Below are 23042 nucleotides of genomic sequence, written 5' to 3'. Positions count from 1 at the left end.
TCACCACGAGAGCGCACAGCTGCTCTGCGAGACATGAACCCAGGGTCTGAACAAGGTGGGGAGCTGAGGGCTCTTCAGTTCCCATCCAGCCTCAGCACTTCACTCATGGCCAAGACAAATTGTACAGCCCTCTCTAACACTTCCTCCACCTGTGAAAGTAGGAACAGTTCCTATCCCTGAAGAAGATTACAAAGGAAGCACGTCTCATTCTGTTAAAACTAAACAGAAGATGGAAAGAATGTCACTTTGCTAATCTTCTTTGAACGGGAACATAATATATGAGACAAATTTACACTTGACCAAAAAAGTCTTGCTTGTCTCAAAGTGCATCTTGTGCGACAATATTCTCTTTTGGTGAAGAAATGAGAATTTTAATCTCTAACATGCAACAAATACAAAATATGCCAACTGAAGCGTTCAAGTAAATCAACAAGCCAAAAAAATAGGCAAAATATAATTTCTTCATGGTGTATTTTTCTTACAGAAAAAATGTTACTGTGTTAACTATTGTTTCTTGTGTTGCTCCAGTGTAGGTCTTCTGGAGTCATTTCCAAAATTTGTAGTTTCATAAAGAACCACTTCTAAGGCTCTGCATTTCTGCTGGGTTGCATTAAATTATTCCTTTGTTGAAATGCCTCACATTGCATTGTTTAGTGCTTACTGAAAACATCGTATCATGTGTATACAATTTACAAACAAGGGAAAATGCATACAGCTGTCTTCATATCAAATTTAAAAGATACAAGCCCAGGCATGCATTTTAAAACCAGGTTGAATGCAGCACACTGGATTAAAATAATGTAATTTAGTCAAATTGCTATTTACCCCAGCAGGATCAGAAACTGGAGAGCACAGTGGGAGGACTTCCTGGATATAATCAGTCAAACCAAACCTGAACCAAAATAGGTCTGAGCCCCATTTCCTCCTTGAACCATTGCTGTTACGCACTCTGACTGTTATTTTGAATTTCCATTCAAGCCCAGTCCAGACCTGAACAGAAAAATCCCCCAGCAAGCTCTCGTTTCCACTCCGGAGCACCACTTCAAGGAAGAAGCCGATACCCCAAGGGCCCCACGCCGCAGGCAGAGCTGTGCCAGCCTTGCTCTCCCCACGGCGTGGCACGGCACGCAGGGCTGCTCAGTGAGGGGACCCCTCAGCCCCAGCTCTCCCCCACCGCCCCACACTGTGAATACCTCCCGGCAGAGACACACGCGTGCATCTGGGATGCTCAGCGTGCGTACGCTTGCGTGTGCCTTCCCAAGGGGTACGGGCAGGGAGGTCTCCTTCGCTCCAGCTCCCCTCCTCTGCCCCGTAAGCATGCTGCCTGGCTCCCACGCAGTTGCACTGCGTTTCTTTCCGGTTCCTTAACCCAGCACACTATGACAAGGGGAGTGGGACCTCCACCTGGAGATCAGAGGTGCCTTCCGGAGAAGTGGCAGATATCTGGGGAAAGGCAGCACTTGCGAAAAGACCTGCAAAAGCACCGTTCACCTCCAGGCCTGCTGCTGAGAGTCTCCCAGGCCATCTCCGGTTCCCTGTGCCGATAACGCGGGAAGAGGGGCCGTGCTCCCGAGTCCCCTGGCAGAGCACAGCGCAGGGGTTCAGCTCAGTGAAGAGACCTCGCCTTTGTTAGCCACCGGCACACAGTGTCAGCTGGCACGAACCGAAGCTCAAGTCAAAGAGGAAAGGGCAAGCCCGCTACATTTCCCTGTCAAGGTACTAAGTCATTATGTGACCATTTTTACACTGGGAGTAGGATTCAGACCTTCCCCCCGCAACAGGAATCTCAACCCCTAAGACAGGAGGAGAGGCCAACTTGCACGTCTCTTGCCTCTCCCCCTCCTTCACACCCAGAACAGTGGCTGGGAGTGCGAGTGCTCCCCAGGACGGAGGGGTGCAGGGCCTGGGCACCCAAACCACCCCCTTGAGATAGGAAAGCCAGCAACCAGCACCGCCCTGGTCCTTGCAGATGTAGTCCCACCTTCCTTGCTGTTCTGGGCACCTCTGAAAAACGCAGATCTGCAGGAAGCCTAGCGTGATTTTGGCACCATCACTTTCGGAGCAAAGCTTCCATAAAGGAGCACTGCCAGACCCTCCAAAAGTGAAGAAATGCGGAGCAAATGGGCAGTAACCCGGAGAGCAGAGCAGCAGGGGGAGCTCCAGCCTGCCCGTGGACAGGAGTGAGAGAAAACCAGAGAAAAACAACCTCCCCCAGGTCCCTGCTCCCCACTAGCTGCCATGTCAGTGACTAAATATGTGACTAAACCCAATTAAATGTTTAGTCTGAGGCCAATGGATGATAGCGGTACAGACGGCGTGGATGGTGTTTTCTCTGCCTTATCGGACCAACTCCGACAGCCGGGGGGTGCGTTTGCAGTGCTGAGATGTTCTCAGGCCCCGAAAGGCGGCTCCCGGTTCATAGAAAGCTCCTTCTTATAAAAGTGTCACTGCTGCGGTAATTCCAATTTGGTTATTGTCTCCAACATTTCAGCTGGGATTTTGAGTTTTGGGGCCGAGTTCCACTGCCTGGCCCCTTTAACGGGCTGCTCAGTCTGTTGTGTTGTGGTTTTTTGTTATTTCTTTTTTTTTTTTTTAAAAAAAAAAAAAAAAAGGAAACAGTGTTTGTAAAAGTTAGTGCTAAAGGGGCAGGGGATCATAGGTCCCCAGGGTTGAGTAAACGAGTCTGCAGAAAGAATCAGTTCTTCTAACTAGCACACATTAAGCAGACATAAAGAATTTACCAATGAAAATTGTGGACTAAGTATGTATTTAATAACTCCCTGATGTTGCTGCAGAGACTCCTCCTTTGAAGAGCTCAGTGGGGTTTTGAACGGAGGGTAACTCTTACCCCCATGCAAAAACTTTGTAAAAAAGGAAAAGTTTTACATTTATTTTTAACCTAAGCAGCAGACCCCATTTTTCCAGTTTTAAAAGAACTCCTAAAAGCTTTAGCTAGGCAAATGTAGAGCAAAAGAAACTACATAAAGCAAGTCTAGACTTAAAATTCGATCAGAAACATATGGGAGCTCTTCAAGCATTTGCCTTTTGAGAAGTGCTATCGCTCCCCACACAGAGTCCACAAAATATGCTTTCAGTAAAGCATGGCTGTAATTACCATGGGAGGCCCCGCTCGGAGAAGATGGCTTCTCTTCTCAAAGCACAGCTAACATACTTCTAAATAAAAGGCTTTCATTTCCACTTACGTTTTACATTCTTGTTTGCTTGTGACCACCAGAGAACACTTGCAGAAGGCATGCACATAACTATATTTTACGATACATCTTATAGATGGAATTTGTAAACAAAAGTCCATTATTCTCTCCCTTTTTCATGATCTTGGTTTCCCTATAATGCAGCCCTCTCAGAGTACCCTGATATGTGACATCATCTTTGCAGAATTTAATGAGAAAATACTTAAACAAAATCTCTACGTGGCTTTAAGTCTGACTGCAGGCAAATTTTATTCTAGGTGACAATACAAATCTGGATGTGAGGCATACAATGAGAGGATAAAAGAGTGACTTACTTCAGGTGAGGAATAAATATAGTTTCTCGTTTGGGTGATTAGAGAGACTAAGTAGCTTGTTCTTGGGATAGTTCTAATGCCTTGACTTTTATTTTTAATATATTTAATTATATTAATTATATTCATCAATGCCTTGATTTTATTTTTATACAGTTTTATCTGTTTCAGGAAGATCCTGAGAGACCCACACAGCTTAGCCTCTTAGCCTGGTTCTTATATCAACCTATCTAACTTTTACATGGTACCTCTTGATATCTATCAGCCTCTGGATTTGGAAGAAAATCCAAATTAGAAGTGAAACTATTGTAGCCATCCATCATGGTTGAAGAACAGAGGCAAGGCATGCTTTGTAGGCCTGATTAATTAGTTTACAGTCTGTGCCTACTTCAAACTCTTTCTGGCCTACTGCAGATGCAGCATGGCTACTGCAGTCTCCCGAACATCAACTCAGGAGAAAGGGTATTGAGTCAAGTTGGAAAACCAAGAGGAGGAAAGGCACTTGATACTAGTGACACTGGTTGTAAGAAAGTAGGAAAAGCAGAAAAAGGACAATGACATTAAGAGGAGTAAAGCAGGAATCACCGACAAGAATCAGGAAGAGTTGATTATTGCAGAAATGAGAAACAGCACTCAGTGGTGATGAAAGGAAAAAGTAGCTGGAGAGTATCTGCCTGAGATGGTCCCTTACCCCAACGTAATGGTCCAAGAGAGTGAAAATTTCTCAGATTTGTTTCTGTACTGAAAAATGCCATTTTGTCAAACATGAAATGTCTTCAGTAAGCATGCCCACAAGATTACTACCAGCAGGCAAGTCAGGAATGGAAGCTACTGAAGTAGCTCTCCAGCTGAACACGTATGTATCGGGCTCCACAAATGCATAGAGGGCATGCTGCAACTGTACTGCCAGATACTTGCACAGCTATACATACAGCCGAACCTCACTATTTCAAATGACCCAGCTGCACAATACTCTGTCAGTGGAAGAATTTTGGTGTTAAGTGTAAGTTAAAGTTGTTAGATTATGCTGTTTTATTCAATACCTATTTAAGTGAAAGAAACAAAAAAGTAACAGTGAATGGGAAGAATGTGTCCTTCCAATAGCTACCACCATACTGCAGTGATATAAGTCTCCATTAATTCAAATGCTAAGACTGGTCCAAAGCATTAGGGTTACCAAGGTTCCACTGTGCATGATTTAACTTAATCCAGATATTCGTTTCAGAGGCAAATGGGTCCAAAATATGATGCTCCAACTAGATTAATTTATTATTTGCAACTCAAGCTACATTTTCTATATGACTATCATAAATTAAGGTCTATCACACACCCATACAAATATGTTTGTATGTTTCTGTGGTTATTGCATTTTCTAATTAGTCATTTCAGGGAATTAATGTGTCATATGGAAAACTCAGCTTGAATAAACAAAAAAATTAATTCAATGGAACGACCAAGAAAGGCTATTATTCTTAACAAACTGTGTGTTCTTGTTTGCCCTTCAGCAGGGAACATGTCAAGTAAGCAAGCATGCAACACATTTGTGGAGGACTATCCCAACCTTTCAGAAACCTTAGGTCAGGATGGTCAAGAGGATCAAAACTGGAGTTAGGAGTGCGGAGTGATACATTCAGAATGTTGCTCTACCTTCCTCTGTCCACAGAAGATAACAACAGAAGGGCCACAAAATCAGCAGGAGGAACATCTACTCTTTGCACCATAGCTCAAGTCATGTGTCCTGGTCTGTGTTTAGCTGTACTGTTCAGCATCAATGCGAATCACGTACCCTGTCTTTGAACACCACTTCTGCCCATCCTGTTCTTCCTTCCTACTCACCTTTGACTTTCCTCTGCCTTTTTGACTCTCTCCTCTTTGCTTACCTTGGTGTAAGAAAGGGAGCAAGCGCCCTGGTTACACCTTCAGCTGGAGTTGCACCTCTTCTTGTCCACAATGACAATTAATGTGATTACCAGTGTCACTGTTGTTAATGTAGCCACTGAGTGCCCTCATTCACTACTGATTCAATATAAGCTTGCAGGGAACAGGAGAGTTTCAAGGAGAGCCTTTCAAGATGCCTGCAGGTTCAGCAAGTTCAAATCGCCATTGCTTTCTCTTTATTGACTGTCATACATTTTCTCTTCTAGCATAAGGAAGGCTAGAAATGCACTACTATTCTGTCCACTCTTTCAGACAAGGCAGGAAATTTCCTGCTAAACACCCTTGCTCTAATCCTGCATAGCCTTCATGGCAACTGTTATTAAACTACTCTGTTATGAAATTAAATAATTACTGGGGACAAGACATATCTTCAGGTTCCTGTATTTCCGGCAAACAACATTTGCTATTGTTTGACTCTACTTTCCTTTTTCAAGTTGGGAGACGTTAAAAATAAAACCCACTTCCTTCTACTAACAGTATCTTGAGAGAGAAAAGGCTAGGACAGCAGAGAAAACAAAAAGCTTTTGCTGAAAATACCTAACAGAATAAATTACTTATTCATTTCAGCAGCTGACACTCCCAAAGCAGGCTTCCACTGTGTTTGAAGACTGCACTCACATCATCATCTTTATTCCAGGATCACTTCTTTCAACTCTTTTCAGATTTCTTCTTTTTCTGTCTTTGTTTCTCTTACATCATTTCTACTTACCCTTCCCCATCACATGGGACTGGTCTACGCTAAGAGTAATGAAGAGACATTTCCCAACCTGATTCTCTTTGCTGAACTTCGATAGTAACTTGCAACAGTCCCAATCAAATGGATGTCTCCTAGTTCACCTTGTTTTAAAAACAATTTTTTTGCTGAATAGGGCAGGGCCAAGTAGCTCAAGAACAATATTAAAGACGATCAAAACCACCTGAGATACTATAAATAAGATCAAATCTAAACTCTGTGTAGAACAAATGACTCTTCGGATATGTTTGTTCAACTGTCATATTGTATTGCCCATCAGAAAATTCCTAGAACACTGAAGGTATGGAGAGCTTGCCTCTGGTTTGATGAAAGGAGATGCTGATGAGAGTCAGTGTCAGCAGATACAGTACCTAGGCTGTAATGTCTGACATCCCATGAATGTTGTTTTACTTGATTTTCAGGTCACCTAGAGGAGAAGTATATGAAGGAAGGCAGTGAATAAAGTCCTATTGCTAGTCTAGAAGAAGGCCATCCTTTTAGGGGAAGCAATCAGTGAAGCTCCTGGAGCTGAAGTGGAGACTCTCCTGTATCTCTCATGGCATTACAGTTCAGGCAGCTGAAGAATCAGTTCTGTGCAAATGCCATTCCAAATTTCTCATAAGATCAGTATTGCAGAATTATAGTGAAACCACAAGATTTGTTGTATTGTGATATTTTACATGTTTTAAAACCTGCGTTCTGGCCAATCCCTCCAATAGTTATCCTCACTCAGAATGCTACTTCTTTCCTTGCTTCTGTTAGGACTAACATAGCAAGATGACCCTAGGTAAGATGACCGATATTCGTCAACTGGTTTTGTACATTGTAGTATGGCTACCCTAAGTAGCATAGCTAGTGTTTCTAATGGTTGTCACAGCCACTGACACCAGGCTGCTGTTAAGAAAGATTGCCAGATATTGCATTTTATGGTTTGAAAACTGTCTGTAAAACTTTAAAAGAAGAGAGAAATGCAAGGAGCAGGAGACAGATTTAGAAAGGTGCCAGGGAAGGGATAAGTTGGAAAGAAACCAAGACAAGACAGTGAAAAGGAAAGGAGGGAGTACTTGGGGAAGGGAGACAAATGTACCGGGCAGGAAACCAAGTGAAGGGAGAAGGTGAAAGAGGAAGCAAACAGGATGGTCAAGAAAGGGACAGCAAGGGAAGTGCAGAAAAAAGGGAAAACAAAATAGTGATAAAGGAGCCAGTGGAGGAAGGGAAAAAGCAGAGCTCCTTTAAAAGAGATAAGGGAAAATAAATGGAATCTCCTGCTTGAAGCAGCCAGCAGAAAAAAGAGCATATTAGTGGGTGTTCATTTCAACAAAAATGTGAATCAGACTGGTAACAAATTACATAGGGGTGTCTTCCCCCAGGGCAGAAATCACAGAAAGAATAACTGATATTATCGTCAGTCTCATGATTTTGCAGTCCTTGGACAGGCAGAGTTGGAAACATATTGACTACGGAAGAGCAATATCCCCTCCCATGATGGGCTCTGGCTTTTCATCATCCAAATGTATATATACACAGAATTAAATTAGTTATTTTTTGGCTTCCTTTTCCCCCTTAAATTCAGCAGGGTTTTGAAATCCCTCCAGATAACACTCTTGTGCCTTTGCTTGCACGAAACACTAATTGCTGGTTATACTTTTTGAATATAACCTTCAGTGAAGATCCATTCCAAGAGGACAAATGGATGTTACTGGTGGATGGAGCTGTGCTCCTCTACTTGGGTGTTCAGGCTGAGATCATCCAACTCAGCATGTAAATGCTTTAAGGTGGGCACTTATTCATCCTGCCAGAAGAGTTTAATGCAATGGTTATTTGATTATTATTTATATTCCATTTAAAAATATAGTAGGAAGCTTTTAAGGATGCAAGGTCAAACTTTCAGAAGAGAAAAGATTCCCAGGCTAAGGCAGGATAACTCTTCTGGCCTTACGTGCCTAGGTACTGTGACAATCAGAAGATGATGTGCAATTTTTGCAAGGGATCCCCTTAGCATTCAATGCACAGTGTTAGACATTACATGAACTCTTTCCAAAGAACTCTAATCTGCAAAAATCCATCACAGAAAACTAACTTAATGGTTGATATTTGGCAATCAAAGAGCTGAGTACAGAGCCTGCGGACCAGGAAGCGCCAGACAGTGATGCTTTCTGCAGTGCTTCTGGCTTTGTCTGGAATTTTCTAACTGAATTACTGTCAAGTGTAAGTACTTTTTTTGTGCTGGGTTGCCAGAAATACGTAATGATGGCTTACAACACAGATTAGTTACAAACACAACAGGTCGTGTAATTAGCCTCAGTGGCATAATAAAACATAGCTGCATAGCAGCCATCACCTCTTCCATGCTGGCTGGCTGGGGGTTGAAGCAAATTGTACCGAGACAGCTGAAAGAGGTGGTCAAGAGAGTATGGGACTGTTCACAAACAGCACAACATGAATTCTCTCCCTGCTGCTGGTCTCACATGTAAAGACCACCCTCAGCTCCCAAGAACTGAGCACCAGCATGCCTGAGGGTGACACACACGTGCTTGAGAGCATTTAAGTTCCCGCCTGCTTGAGCAACTGGGTCCAGCCCTTCAAGACCCCTGTTTAACCAGGCCCCAGGGTTCCACATCACACAGGGGCACGTATGTTTCAGTGGCAAAGTGAGTAACGCTCTCCAGTGCTTCGTCGGGAAAGCCTTCATGAATCCACAGTAGCATTGCAGAGCAGGACACAGAGAGAAAAGGGGGGAGCACCCTCCCACCCCCACTAACACTATGGGCTCTGCTGCCAGGAGAAAACCATTTTCTATTCAATTGTTTTCCTTGTGGCAAAGCTGAGATTCCCATTCAGGACATTTAAAAACCATAAATCAAAGCATCCACAGTAGAACTAAAATTGGTCAAGATCAGGCTTTCCAAGCAGGCAAGCACACACACATCATGGTAAGCTAAAGTGGCTCTAGTGCCTGCTTAAAGTCATCTTACCAAAGCAAGCGCACAGCTGCATTTTCTTTCAAAATACTACTGCAGCCTTTTAAAAGAGAGGGGGAATAATCTAAATTCTGGCAGTGGGGAATATTTCACAAATCATATATGCTTTGGCATCAAGCCCTTAAAGCCAGGGGCCTTTACTCACAGGCTTTGCTGGGAGAGATCCACCCACCTCAAGTGGGATTAATTAAAAGAGGCATGTATCATGCAAATAGTTTCTGTTTCCTTACAGAAATATTCAGAGCACATAACCCAAAACAGCTTTAGAATCGGAGCAAAGCAAGGATGAAAATTATTTCCTGCTCCCCTAACCCTTTTCCTTTCCCTGTACAGTAAGCGAGGAATGGTGAGAAAATGCCAAGAGCTCACCATTTCAGTACAATTCATTTGATTAAATGCTAATAAAGTCAAGGAAAAAAAAAAGGATTATTTTAAAGACAAGGCTTGTATCTCACTACAAGGAGGCCACTTCTCCAAACCTAACGTGTGCTCAGCCACTCATTGGGAAAGGATGGTCCAAGTCTTACCCCTGTAAATGATCTTTTTATATTAAGGCAGAACAGGAGAAAAGAGAAATCTTGTATTTCTTCAACATGTCGGGATTTTCAGCTCCATGTGACAGTGATGGCTGCAACAAAAAGCTCCTTTGGAAAGCTAGACGAACTTTAAAAATGTCCTCTTTCAACTTTCTTCTCAGGAAGCTAAGCTATTTCCCTAGATATGAGAGATCCTGACACTTCAAGGAATCATTGCAGAAAATGGTGGCAGAGCAGTCAGAGCAAAGAGCCCCAGTTCAAAAATAAGTCACAGAGAAAGCTCAGGTTTCCACAAGAACTCTTCCTCAAAACTATTTTTTTTTCCCTTTTAATATCTCAGACCCATTTTCTGAGTCAATTTCCTATGATCCTGCAAAGGCTGTTATTAAAACCAGACCAAGCGTAGCAGAAATTCCAGGGCTCAAAAGAAACGTTTAATAGGCGCAGAGGCCAGCCACACTGTCCCCCTCAGGTGATTTCCCCTGCAGCCCCTTCCCTGGGATTTCCTCTCTCGGAGTTTAGTCAGCAGGAGAAACCTGAAGTTTCAGCAAAATGGCAAACCCTCCCTTCATTCCTAAGCAGCTGAGATTTTTTTTTTGTAATGTCTGAGGCTTTCATAGCTCTATAAAAAACATCTAGGATCCAGTCCAGAAGATGTGTATTGCAGATATTTTTTCCACAAAAATGTCAGGCAGTTGTACATTCAATTATATATCCAGCTACAGCATTTTAAAAACACTGACCTCCTTTATCAGCCACAGCTTCACATGTCACCAGTGGCAGTCCCAAATTGAGTTGTTCGCGGGATGCTTACCCAAGTGTTTTTTGTGTGCTAGAAAATTCCTTTCTGGTCTCCATCCCACCTATCACTTTAGCATCAAAAAGATTATCATCAGACAAGCTCTTGGCAAGCCACCTCAGGAAAGCAATGTTCATGCAAAATCACAGCCAGGCAGGACAAAAGAGACATGCTCATTTGCAAGGCAAGGTGAGAGACGCCAGGGAGCTATGGTTCTCTCCAGTAGTACAACTGACAAAACACTGGACCTCATTTCTATATCCAGTACATGATTTATCCTCTGATGGCACAGGGGAAACACTGGGGCCAGTGCCCTTCAGCTCCGTCCCAGGCTCTCCCAGCGAGGGGATGCTGCGTGGACTTCTTCCCTTTCAGCGCGAAGTTTAGTACCCCAAAAGGCAATTCTAGGTTTCCCCCCAGTGGCCCTACTGCAAGCTATGGGATACCCACTAAGATGAAAGAGTGCTTCTTAGGGTTGGGCACTGATGCAACAACGCCATTTCATAGCAAATATATAAAAATACTTAATTCTTTTGATATACCTAATTTATTTATTCTTCATGTTTAAAGGATAATTATGTTAGAAACTAAGCTTCAAATGTAAGTTACTGACAGCTAGAACAGATCTCACCTATTTAAAAGAGGTTCTCTTCTCAATTACCAGTTCTAAAATTGAAAATGTGCAAATTTTCTTTTTGTTTCAATTTAACTGGCATTTTTTTACTAACTGTGAATAATTTTAATGTAACAGTTAATTTATTAAAAATGGATAAACCCCTTTGTTCCAACATTGCCTAATCTGCCCACGCCTGTCATAATTTAGGAAGTAACCAAAACCCTTGGAATCAGAGGCTTTCATATATACACACGAGTGATTACATATATTATGTCATTGTGAAAATAAATATTAAGGACATTTTATTCATGTAACTTATATAAAAAAGCAGTTAATGCCACAAAAAATTATAAAATATGCAAATCTACTTTAAAAAGTACTGATAAATGCTAAGCCCTGGGAAGGGAAGGAAAGAAAATGAGTGGTCATGAAAATCCTGTTCCGTAACTAATTGTTTTGTACCATATGACCTACACTGTTAGACAGCTATGGACTGTTTTCAAGTGGCTGTAAATTATTTGCCTTGTGGAATAAAAATCAGACTCCTATCAGTTTGTTCCACTGGTTCTACAAGGATTGTTCTTGCTCTCTTCCAGGAGAGCCATTACTTCCTCTGGTGACGACTCAGAATGGTAGAAGTGAGGAGTTGTACCCCTGCCCCTATTCCGGTAGATGGGAGGGGTAGATGACCTCTCTCTGTGTGAACCTGTACGTGGGTACAACACAACCAGAACAGGGGTTCTGAATGTAAGAAAGTCTAGTGTCTTCAAACTGACTGGATTTTTTTTTTCTTGAAAAAGCTTCCTATCTTTTCAAAAGGTTGTATTTGTGCTAAAAAGTGGTTCCTCAAGATGCCTTTGACTGTCTGCAGGGAATGGCCAATTTGGCTTTGTTACAAGACTTACTCAATGACACTGCTCGACTTTCCAACACAGTGCAGAATCTGTCTGTTATGCTAGAGAGAGAGAACCATGCCCGCCACCAGGAAGATTGGACATCTTACCTTGGGACGCTGGGAGGAGCCCGGGTTGGTCGAGAGGGAACCTGGGGAGGTCCTCCAAGGGCTTCACCACCACTTGGAAATGGAGGCAGTGGTCCTGGGCGGAATGGGACCGGGGGGGCCCCTGACTGAGGGCCTGGAGATGGGATTGCAGGAGCAGGTCCTCGGCCAGATAAAGGTCTGGTGGGAGGATTGTTTAATGTAGGCCTCCTCTGAGTTGAGGGGCTTGGAGGAGGTGATCTAGTGAAATAACAGAGAATTAAAAAGTTCAGGTGGGGTTTTGGGGTTTGGTTTTTGTTTGGTTCGTTGTTTTTTAAATTTTATTGTATTTTATTATTTTTAAACAAATTAAAATCTTTTTTATGCCTATGACAATTGCTGTTTCTTGGCATTTTCCTTTACTGTCAGTGTCAGAGCATCACATATATTTAAGTCTCACACTTACCTTTCCCACAAACAGCATGCCTTATGATAGTCAGAAATAAACATACAAGCAAAGAGGTAAATGTAATGGATTTTAATATTACAGTTTTAATAATGTTCTTTTAAGTGGATTTTCTAGGACGTGAAGCATGAGATGCTGAATTATTATAACAGGTTGCCAAAAGAGGCCTTGTGGGTGCACAACTGGGGTGACAGAAGCAGCTGCTATCTGAAGCATCAGACAAGCTATAAATCCACTGGATGGTCTTCTACAAGGCAAATATCCTGTCTGGTGTTCACATACATATCTATAGAATATGCATATGTGGGAAAATGTTTTGATCTCCCTCACAAATGTCATTAAAGACCTGGAGGAGTATTTACCCAAAAAGGCATGCAGGGAGGGAGTTACCGGTGCTAATAATGTCTACCTCTCCTAAATTTCAATACAAATTTGAGCATCCTTACCTGCGGGCCTGCTGAAGCCAAGAGTCATCTACAGGAGGGGGTGCAGGCGTCGAGACAGTGCTAGTGCTAATATCACCAATGATTGCCAGGGCTTCCTTTAGTGCTTGGTACATGCGAAGCATTTCATCTCGCCTCTGCGCCTGTTCAGCTGACTCCTCCATTAGAGTGTTTTGGTCCTCAGAAGAATACAAGTGAGCCAAGAGCTCTGCGTTGATAAATTCTTTTACCTATTTAATCAGACAAAAAAAAACAAAACAAAACCAAAACAACCAAAAAACAAGCCACCAAACAATTAAACAAAAAACCCCTTACTCTATTGAAAATACAATACTGAACAAATACAGTATGGGATCCATGGAACCAAAAGACAGACATATCTCAGTTTAATCTGGTTTTCCTGCTACCTTACATCAATTCTACTGGTCATGCAGTTTTTGTTAGGTCAGATCAGGGACTGAAAAATCCTGAACTCTGATTGAGCTGGTGGTGCAGCAGCCTGATGTCTATCTGTTGGCCAAGGAAAGGCTGGCACATGGAGCTGGGCAGAGCAGCTGGAAAAGGATGGACTGGACCTTTTAGCAACTGCCTGCACACAGATGGGCTTAATGCAATTACGAAGTCACATTCTGAGACAACAATTCACGTGTGAGAATAAGATGGTTTTGTGCAGCCTCTCCACAACGCACTGTGGCCTTTTTTGGTCTGTCTTTGAAACATTGGACATGGTTGGAGTTAATACTGGTCTACAGCTCTAAGGTGACACCTGTGTTTACAGTTCATTTCAAACAGGCTTCCCAACAGTTCCCAGGAGTCAGCTGGGATTTTGGTCTCATTCTAAGTGGTTGACTGAGAAGTAAATGGCAGACACTAGGAATACCATCAAGTACTAAATTCACCCGGGAATGGGAATTTTCAGGATTTATAACATCTCTGTCGATTAATTTCTTAGCAACAATTTACCCTACTGTAGATAGTGTCTTTGATCTCCAACAGCTTAGTCAGCTTCTAAATATCCCATCCACATGCATTCAAACTGAAGGGAGAAGTCTCCAAGTAATCTAATTTACTACATTGATTTCCTGCTATGCCTGCCCTGGTTATGGAAACCTGGGCCACATTAAGAGAGATAAAAAGCTAGAGGTACTCTGATTAAATAAGACTGTGGTAAATAGACCAGCTGCTGACCTACTAAAATCCTTGCATTTGAAACTTGTGTTGCTGTTCTGATATATTTGTCACCTGGCTTTTTGCTCTATAAAGCTTTTTTGAGTTGGAGATACCAATGATAGTGCATTCCCAAGATTCTGATTACGTAAACCTGGGCTCTGTTTGCACATAGGTTTGTGCTAGTTTAGCAACATTGACTTAAATCCTGACATACTTAGGCAATGTTTCTGTTCAGACAAGGTCAGTAAGAGCAGTCAAACTGCACCGCCATGGGACCCTTTATGGTCACCTAGCAATGAAAAGAAGGCCAGGACAGACCTTACAGGGAAACAAAACCATATTGCCTGGGCTTGGCTGTCATTTCCCATTCACGTATGACAGGAGATGCACAAATTCTTAGCAAAGCCTGCAAAAACTTTCCATGAGTCTCATGCTGTTTTCCAGTAGATGGTACTGATCAAGAGCCAGAGTATACTACTTTCCTCATGATTGCCAAAACCTCCACATTAAAAACAGATATCACAGTTAAGCAGCATCACATTCTACTCGATGAAATGAGCTTTTTAATGGCATCACTTCAAAAAAAGAAGTCGTTGTCGTCCTAAAATTAGATTAAGGCCAGAGCTGATTGTAAAGGCATTGTTAAACCACAAATATCTGTTTGAAAAAAATCAGCCTGTGACAATTACCATGAGAGATCCCTGTCTGCCACTAGCATGAGACTCAAGTAACTCCCTGAACTCTTCTGGATGGGGAAGACTGCTGTGTTAAGGATGGTTCTTGGATCAACCTCCTGCTTTCTGCAATCAGATTGCACTGTACTTCACAGAGGAAGATCTTCCACAATAGCCACTTTCTCCAGCATGGAAAAGGAAGGGAAAGTGACACTTGCTCACACCTTTGCTCCTTTCTAGAAAACAGACTCACAGGAATGGCTGAAAACATTTTCCTTCACAGTCATCAGACCTGCAGTCAAAGCTGAACCACAGCAAGCATCCGAAATGCCAGTGCCACAAAGCCTGCCCTGTCACTCTGCAGTGGGGTAAGGTGGGCTTGCAACATCATTCATCAGCAGGCAGACTACAACATACATCACTCTCCCAAACGCAAACACAATCCATTGCTTAACCTTAAATTTCGTCGTAACAAGTACTTTGGAGTTTTTCTATTCACCTGAGATTAATATCAGCACTGCTTATGGAGTATACATTGTCTACTGTAAGACTACCCCTCTTGTATAATCTGCGATACCTAGGCACCATGAAATACAAATTCTGAAATGTGCATTTTGTTTGTGCATGTTTGAATTGCTAATGGTAACTCAATGCAGTTCTGTGTGGTAAATGTATTTTCTTTTAAGGTAATCAACATCCACCCTAAGGGAAGAATAAGGGATGCATTTGGAATACAACAATCTAGGCTTAGGCCTCAAAATATGCTTAGGGAAAGCATCTAATTATTTTCTGTACACTGAATCTGAATCTGATACTTCCCTTGAATTATAAATGTTCATTTACAGGCCCACAAAGTGGAAAGACGTTCTAAGAGGACTTGGGAGGTTACAATTGTCATGGAAACAAACTCCTTGGGATCGATTTGTTTCCAGAGTTTTGGAGGCAACATGATGGGGCAGCAGACAGTACAGAATATGCTCATTAAGGGGGAAGGAGGGTGTTTTCACTTAACTCCTGGTGGATGGGTTGGACTTCCAAAGACTCCAAGGAACACACACATTACTTAACAGGACCCACCTTCCATCATAGCTCCACTGCTTTCAAGGACTTTGCCCAACTTTTTGGCGTGCCTCAGCAGTCTCAAGTCAAGCATTTCTTTCTCTTTTTAATAGAACTGATTTTTAAAAATTGATACTTTAGCTATTTTTAATATGGTATTTTATTGCCTATGCTGCACAGAAACAAGTATGTTAATGTTTTTCATCTCAATCTTCACAGTCCTTATAAAGTTTCTGTTCTTTGCCACAAATTAAAATTCTAGGATTGAGGTGGAGGTCTTAGCTCGTTAGCAAGTCCAAACACAGCTATGGACTATGAGGTCAACTGAAAGGTAGACAATGTTGTAAGTAGGTTGTTTCTGTGTGCTATGGTCAGCCAGCATGGCAGACTTTACCAATGTAACAGCTGATGAGATCAAAAGTATAAAATCTTATAGTATTCTACTTCTGAGTAAAGCATGCACTTCAGAGACCCTTAAACTATTCCATATGAGGAGGTGAGTGGCAGAAAATTTCACGTAAACTTTCAAAAGAAACTGCTCACCGAACCCTGCAGCTTATGAAATGAGAGGTAAAAACCAGCCCTTTCCAAAGGCACTGAAGCTGTGCTAAGTTGAAGGAGCAAGTTGCTAGATGTGATCTGGGAAGAGCAGAGGCAACATGCTCACCCTATAAATTTGAGAGCATGTCTGATTTCAGGAAAAAAAAAGGACAGTTCCATTGTTCCCATCCTCTTTTGTTAAAAACTCACCTGTGACTTCAGCATTATTTGGAGCCTGACACCCCTAAACCTAAAGAAGCTAGTGGAATATCTTGTCTCATGCAAAAATTCTGATTGTATTATATGTACCAGGAAATCTCATTGAAATTTCTTGTCCAACCACCTAACCCTTAAGTGCAACACAAATTCCACAGGGTTAATGAAATCCATCGGACTAAGGCTAGAGGTGATTCTGAGTCAAAAGTAAATGCTACTTCCTGACCAGATTTTCCTTATAGCATATTGTATTTGTAAAAACGGATTGGTTTGATGACCTAACAGAAAAGGTGCTACCCATAACTAACAGGAACTGTGCACTCCATTATTAATATATACGGCAGCAGTGGCACTAATATTCAGCTTAGTTTTCAACAAGGTCCATTCAGACCTCTGCCAGGAGGTGAAGGCTGAGATCCTAGTGCAGTGGAAAAACAATGGTATCTCAAAGCCATTTCTTTAACCAAATAATCTTCAGGTCTCAGACAGACACACGCAGTAAGTCAGCCAACCACATCTGCTTATCTAAACAAGTGTCCAAGGCTTCTAGATTTATTCCTTGAAAATGCTAACCTGAAAACATAAAGAAACCCAAATAAAATAAGAACTGCTTTAAGAAATCATGACAAAAGGGTGCAGATTGAAAATCAAAGCAGCACAGCTCGGCTCTGATACTCTCACAGACTGCGTAGATGGAGCTTCCAACTCCCTTTGTCTCTTATATCAAAAGAAAGAAAGAAAGAAAAAGATCCTTGATTTACCTTTAAATAATAACATATTCTGATGAAGATGTAAATTAATTAAATCTTTAGCATTTTGGAGTAAGCACTCAAGGCAGTATGCCAGCCTTTCAGAAGGCTGCAGAACTTCCTACTACTCCAGAAGACTGTAATATTTTGTCTAGGAGTGTGGCATTTATGGGAGCGTGTTCTTCTCTTCAGCACATGCTGTTGTTGCTGCTCTATTCAAGAGGTGTGTTTGTATGAGCGCAAGAGATTTGACAGACATGTTAAAATAATTTAGAACCCTGGCTGTTACTTACATTATTGATCATAAGATGCATGATTGTTTTTGGTATCAAATCTCGGATACATTTGTTGATAATAGACATGTAGGAGTCCACAAGATTTCGAATAGTCTCCACCTGTCTCTCCAACTGGGGGTCCATTGAAAAATTGTCTGCTTGGCCATTCTCCTCATTTTCAGTCTACAGAGAGGGAGGGGGGGAAAAAAAAAAAAAAAAAAAAAAAAAAGAGAGAGAAGTCAAGTCTTTCAGACTGCAGTAAACTGGAAATACATTGGGGAAAAAGCCTGGACTTACACTGTAGTAATCCTGCAATGCAACTGATACAAAGAATGTCTGGAGGTTAAAATAGGAAGTACCAGCCTGTTTAACATTAGTGTTTAATGTCATGAAATCTGGACTTTTGGAGGTTAATGCAATATGAGATGCAAGACCTTTTTCACAAAGTACATTATATATTTCCACACAAATTTGTAATTTTGTATTAAAGAAAGTTTTCAGACGAAGATGTGTGGTGGTAAATGAAACTCCAAGAAATTATCTCAAGTCACTTATTGCAATACTTATTATCAAAGCTTTTACCATTCAGATTCAGCCAGCTTAACCCATTCAAGAAAGCAGCATCATAAATCTGGATTTTGAGTTTTACCCTCCTAAGGGTAAAAAACATCCTTGTTATTTAAGACCGACTCAGTTGTGATAAATTCCTCACTTTAGCCTCAAACTTGTTATATGTGAATAGCACCTATATAAACAAAGGATTTATGAAGGATAATACCAAAAGCATCATTGGTTCCAGTGCTCAAGGCTCAGCATAACATAGGCTGGATTTTATATTAGAGGTCTCTTTTTCATTGGACATAAAACAACTTCTTTGTATGTAAACAGCTGACCTAATTAAAGAAAATACCAGCAACTTTAACTGGAAGCTAAAAGGTATGTACTTTCCTTCAGTCTGGCCTGTATAAATATAAGAAAACCTAAAAAAAGGATAGTAGCCTTTTGGCAAAAATCAAACTGCTTTCTGAGATGCCAAAAGAATGGAATTTCAACCTGAGAAGTACAAAGAACAATGTTCTTTCCCCAAACTGTCATATAATACTTCTCCCTGAAAATGACCACCAAAGCCATATTAACATGAACTATAAAATCTAAAAGTGTTCTGTTGGTGCATAGAAGCATAACATGAAGAAATAGAAAATACTTGCAAAAAAGTGAATAACCCAGCCACGTGAACTAGTTATATACCAGCCAAACTCCTGTCAGCACAACTCCATTTACAATATAGCATTTAGCTAAAATTTGCACATCACTAGTGCTTTACAGATTCCCAGAGCAGTTGAAATCAGTAGCTAATCCATTAGCAAAAGACCATTAGAGCTAGATATGCAAACACCAAGGAGGCTTCTCCCTGCGTAAAAACCATTCTTGCTGGGCCAGAGAGACCCCAATTTCATCTCCTAACCCAGGGTCTGCTTCTGCTCATGCAGCATTAGCAGGTAGACCGCTTCGTATTTGCTCCTTGTAAACTACGGTTAGGTCAGTCCAGTCTAAATGAAATGCGATGGTTTGAGCTGTTACGTTACAGTTTTATTAAGAAATAAGATCCAATATACCATTTAGAAACAATACTAAATGTTTATAAAAGAAGTTTCAGAAGCTCAGATTGTTCTTAATTACAAAGGAATTACTGGAAAACCAGCTAATCTATGGACTTGAAAGATAATTAGCAGTGCTTCCTAATAATCTTGGGACTGTCAAGGACACTGAAAGAACTCTTAATGAAAATAGTGTTTTCAGTTCTGTAACACCACTAGACACACTACCTTATAAACCTTAATAATTTTGTTAATAATCTGCGTGTGCCAAAAAGTCAGAGCATGCAGATTGAGTATTTTCCTTAGCCTCCATGTCTGAAAAGAAACTAACTGTAATTTTACCCATAAAATACCAAATAAGTGGAAAATCATATATCTATCATATATCCATAGATTTGAGCCAAGTAACTGCAGATCGAAAGTTCCCCCTTCCCTGTTCCCCTGCATTTGACTTCTACTCTCTTTCTTTTCTTCTTTGCTGTCTATATAAAGTGCAGCTTTATCATGTTTTTTTTTTTTTCCTTTTTTTCTTCACTGTTTAAATTACAGATTGCAATAAGATTCTTAGCTGGCTAAGCAGCAAAGTGACAGATGTTTATCATTATCCTCATCAAGAGAATGTAAAGTAAAAATAGTAATTTGTCTCTGATCTTTAAGGCAAAGGGTAATAGTCTGCAAACATTTAACCTTTTATATACAGGCTCATAGGTGATATTTACAGAAAGTGGATAATACTTCAGGAGCCTGTCTCTTTTTTGAAACTGTAATAGAGCTGACTTCATACTGTTGATTTATTTTCTCTAAAATCAGGAAAGATCAATCTTTCATGAGTTTACAGTAATTTATTACAAAAGCTTCTGGCCATAGCATTCTTAATGATTTGATGTCTCAACTGAAGGCTTTTCATGCCAGAAACCATCTTGTTTGCATCGCATCATGCACATGGAAATCTGCTTCTAACAGATTTCCATGCTATACAGTACACCTACAAGCGTTATCAGGCATTGTTTTTAAGCTGTCTCTGCATTGTGCCAACAGCAGCATCTGAGAGTGAAGTTGCCTGGTAAAGCTGGGCATCACAACAAGGCAGAAGTGATGTAGATGCCCTATTCCATCTCCATAACATCCTTAAAAAATGTCTGGTTTTCTCACTGAGCACCCTGGTGACTCTAGCTTCAGCGCAAGCCACCCCGCAGCCCAAGTCCCTGCCACTCTGCATTCTAGAAAGGCTCTTGCAAGTCTGTTGCAATAAATAAACCAAAACCTGAATACGTAAGAAAACCCTCACATCTCTCTGATGGCTGTTGAACAGAACGTTTGTGCTGGATGGAAAAGGAGAACCAAGAAGGTGGAAACAGGTTTCTGCGCCTCCTTTGCCAACAGCCAAGGCAGCCACGGTCCCCCTCCAGCGCTCCTCATGCGCAAGCCAGAACTTGCTATTTCCAACAGCAAGTGTTAAGCGACAGCATATGAATCTGGGCTAAGTTTTGTTCAGATGACTCTTGCTTAATACTGCTATTAATACACTGCTGTGTAATTGAGAGGAATGGAATATTATTACTTCAAACGAGCACAACTGCAATTAGTGTAGAAACTTTTGTAAGCCCCCGACAAAGAAACTACGGAACAATCTAGAGTGCTAAAAAACAGGTAAAGAAGATTAGACTTATCTTGAAAAACTCAAATTCTTAATATCTGATGAAAATACACCAAATCTACAGAGAAGCAATAGGTGAAAAAAACATGGACGAAAGGAAAGTAACATGGAAGTCAGGATGGTGCTTCCATTTATATACACATACACATTGCCACAGAGATAAGGTCCTTCCCTTCTACCTGCTCTGCACTTTAGAAGAATTAAAATAATATCTATTCCTTATGCTCTGCAGCAGGTCTCACCTGTCTTTCATAAGCTGCCTTGTGATCCTTGCATGGAAGGGTGCTAGTGAAGCACAAAGGATGCATCACTGCCACTGTTGCACCTTACCTGCATTCAGATACTACATTCTTAGTACAGAAGATGAGGATTAATTAAAGTGTCACACAAGAAAAGGCTAAAAACTGCATGTGAAATCCAGACTACTTAAGCTTGTGGGTATTTTACTGCTGGCTGCAGTGGTAATAGGATTTCACCCTACACGTATTTCTCCCAGAAAAGTTATCGGTCTTCTGAAGACTGTAAACTCTCTGCTGCAAAAGGAATGATTTAGTGTGGTACAAAGGTATGTAGACATGTGTGCACACCCCCCCCAAAAATAGAATAGTACCTCAGAATATAAGGATAATTTTCCTGACTATGGGAATTATAAGCATACTGAAGAATATCCCAAGAAAAATTCAGGAAAAGTGATTCCTTTTTAAATTCACAGCAAAACTGGGTTAACATACTGAAAACAGTCCTGAGCTGGCCACACAGAGAGTGTAATACTTCTAATTTCCATGATTTCATTACATTCAGGGCAGCTGCCAGCATATTTAAGAATGTCTTGTATAACATTCCTGATGTCAGTTCCAAGAAGGAGCATTTGTCTAGCATTTTCATTAGAGCAGTGTATCAACCAATTTTCTGTAATCAAAGGCATTCTATTAAAAATGATTGAGAGGAAGCAGACTGGAAGGTGACTGACTAAAGGGTAAAAGTCAAAGCAGCAGCAAAGTAATGGTCTGTATGCTAAAAAATAAGTCCATGGCTGCAGTGAGAAACCAATCATTTAAAAGTTGCTTTCATGTCTTTCATTTACAGATGCAAGTTCATAACAACAACCACCACCTGAAAATTAATTATTCCCTCTAGACTTTATTTATATTTTAATTCACAGCTGTGGAATATATAATCTATTTTATCTATTCCATCTATTCCTGTCCAAGTAAGGTTTTTCTTTAATGCACGAACACTCAGCACGTTGCAGTTGTCCAAAACTCCCCTGCCTTTTCCTAAATCTTTACAACTGATTCTTAATATTCTCTCTTCACTGCAGTCTGATGCTGTGTATATAATTTAGCTAACATACTCTCAGCTGTACATAGCGTGCCTTTTGCCAGAGGACTGTTGAAACCGCATGATGGCTTCACACAGTGAGGTTTTCTTACTGGAAGGAACCACAAGTAAATGACAATACATTACTTTTGTGTATTTACAACAAAGCAAGCAGCAGAAAAAGAACATTTCCCGGGTAGCTTGGAAGCTGTCCTTTTCTCTCACAGAGGGTGACTTTGCCACTCTCTTCCATGCTTTCAGCATCTCCTGACTTTGTACTGCTGTCGCCTTTACTGATCCACTCACAGGCTGCCCCTTTCAGCTACTATGCTTTCAGTAGCAGCCTTGAAATGCTCTAAGCAGAGGTTATGATCCGGCTTTCCCTTGCACACACAATCTCTCTCACTTCATACCCATGCAGAAGAAAGATATAGCCTAGCTCAATTTGATTCAAGAGTATTTAACTCTCTGGATTAGTTTAAACAATTGCCTACTTAGATTCTTCTTTGTGGTTACAGACATTGTATAATAGACCATTAGCTAAAACCTTCTGCTGAATCGACATGCTGCTCCCCAGATATTTACATAGCTTTAACGATCTCAAACATTCAAAACCTACGTTAGGCTTTCTCCCTGCCCTCTTCAATCAAGAAGCTGATTTAGAACTATGAGACAGAAAGGAATAATGTATTTCCAGCACTCCAACACATTTGGAGCTACTTTTGTCTTATAGTTCTTAACAGGTTGACAACTAATCACGTCAAATCAAT

General features: G+C 41.1%; 1 protein-coding gene across 9 annotated transcripts in view; it reads right to left on the bottom strand.

The window, feature by feature from the left end:
• The window catches only part of DNM3 (dynamin 3), a 186643-nt gene that overhangs the window by 7189 nt on the left and 156412 nt on the right, over window positions 1–23042 (bottom strand). For all 9 annotated transcript variants that reach the window (XM_042804531.1, XM_042804487.1, XM_042804492.1 and 6 more), the window contains 3 exons: window positions 17716–17880; window positions 13018–13244; window positions 12130–12366 (listed from right to left, as the gene is read on the bottom strand). In XM_042804531.1, coding sequence (XP_042660465.1) covers window positions 12130–12366; window positions 13018–13244; window positions 17716–17880 — 629 coding nt within the window. The remainder of the gene's footprint in view (window positions 1–12129; window positions 12367–13017; window positions 13245–17715; window positions 17881–23042) is intronic.

The sequence above is a fragment of the Tyto alba genome, unplaced genomic scaffold (assembly GCF_018691265.1).
Source record: "Tyto alba isolate M040663 unplaced genomic scaffold, T.alba_DEE_v4.0 Super-Scaffold_1000006, whole genome shotgun sequence".
NCBI classification, from domain to species: Eukaryota; Metazoa; Chordata; class Aves; order Strigiformes; family Tytonidae; genus Tyto; species Tyto alba.
This window is presented reverse-complemented; position numbering and strand designations above follow the sequence as displayed.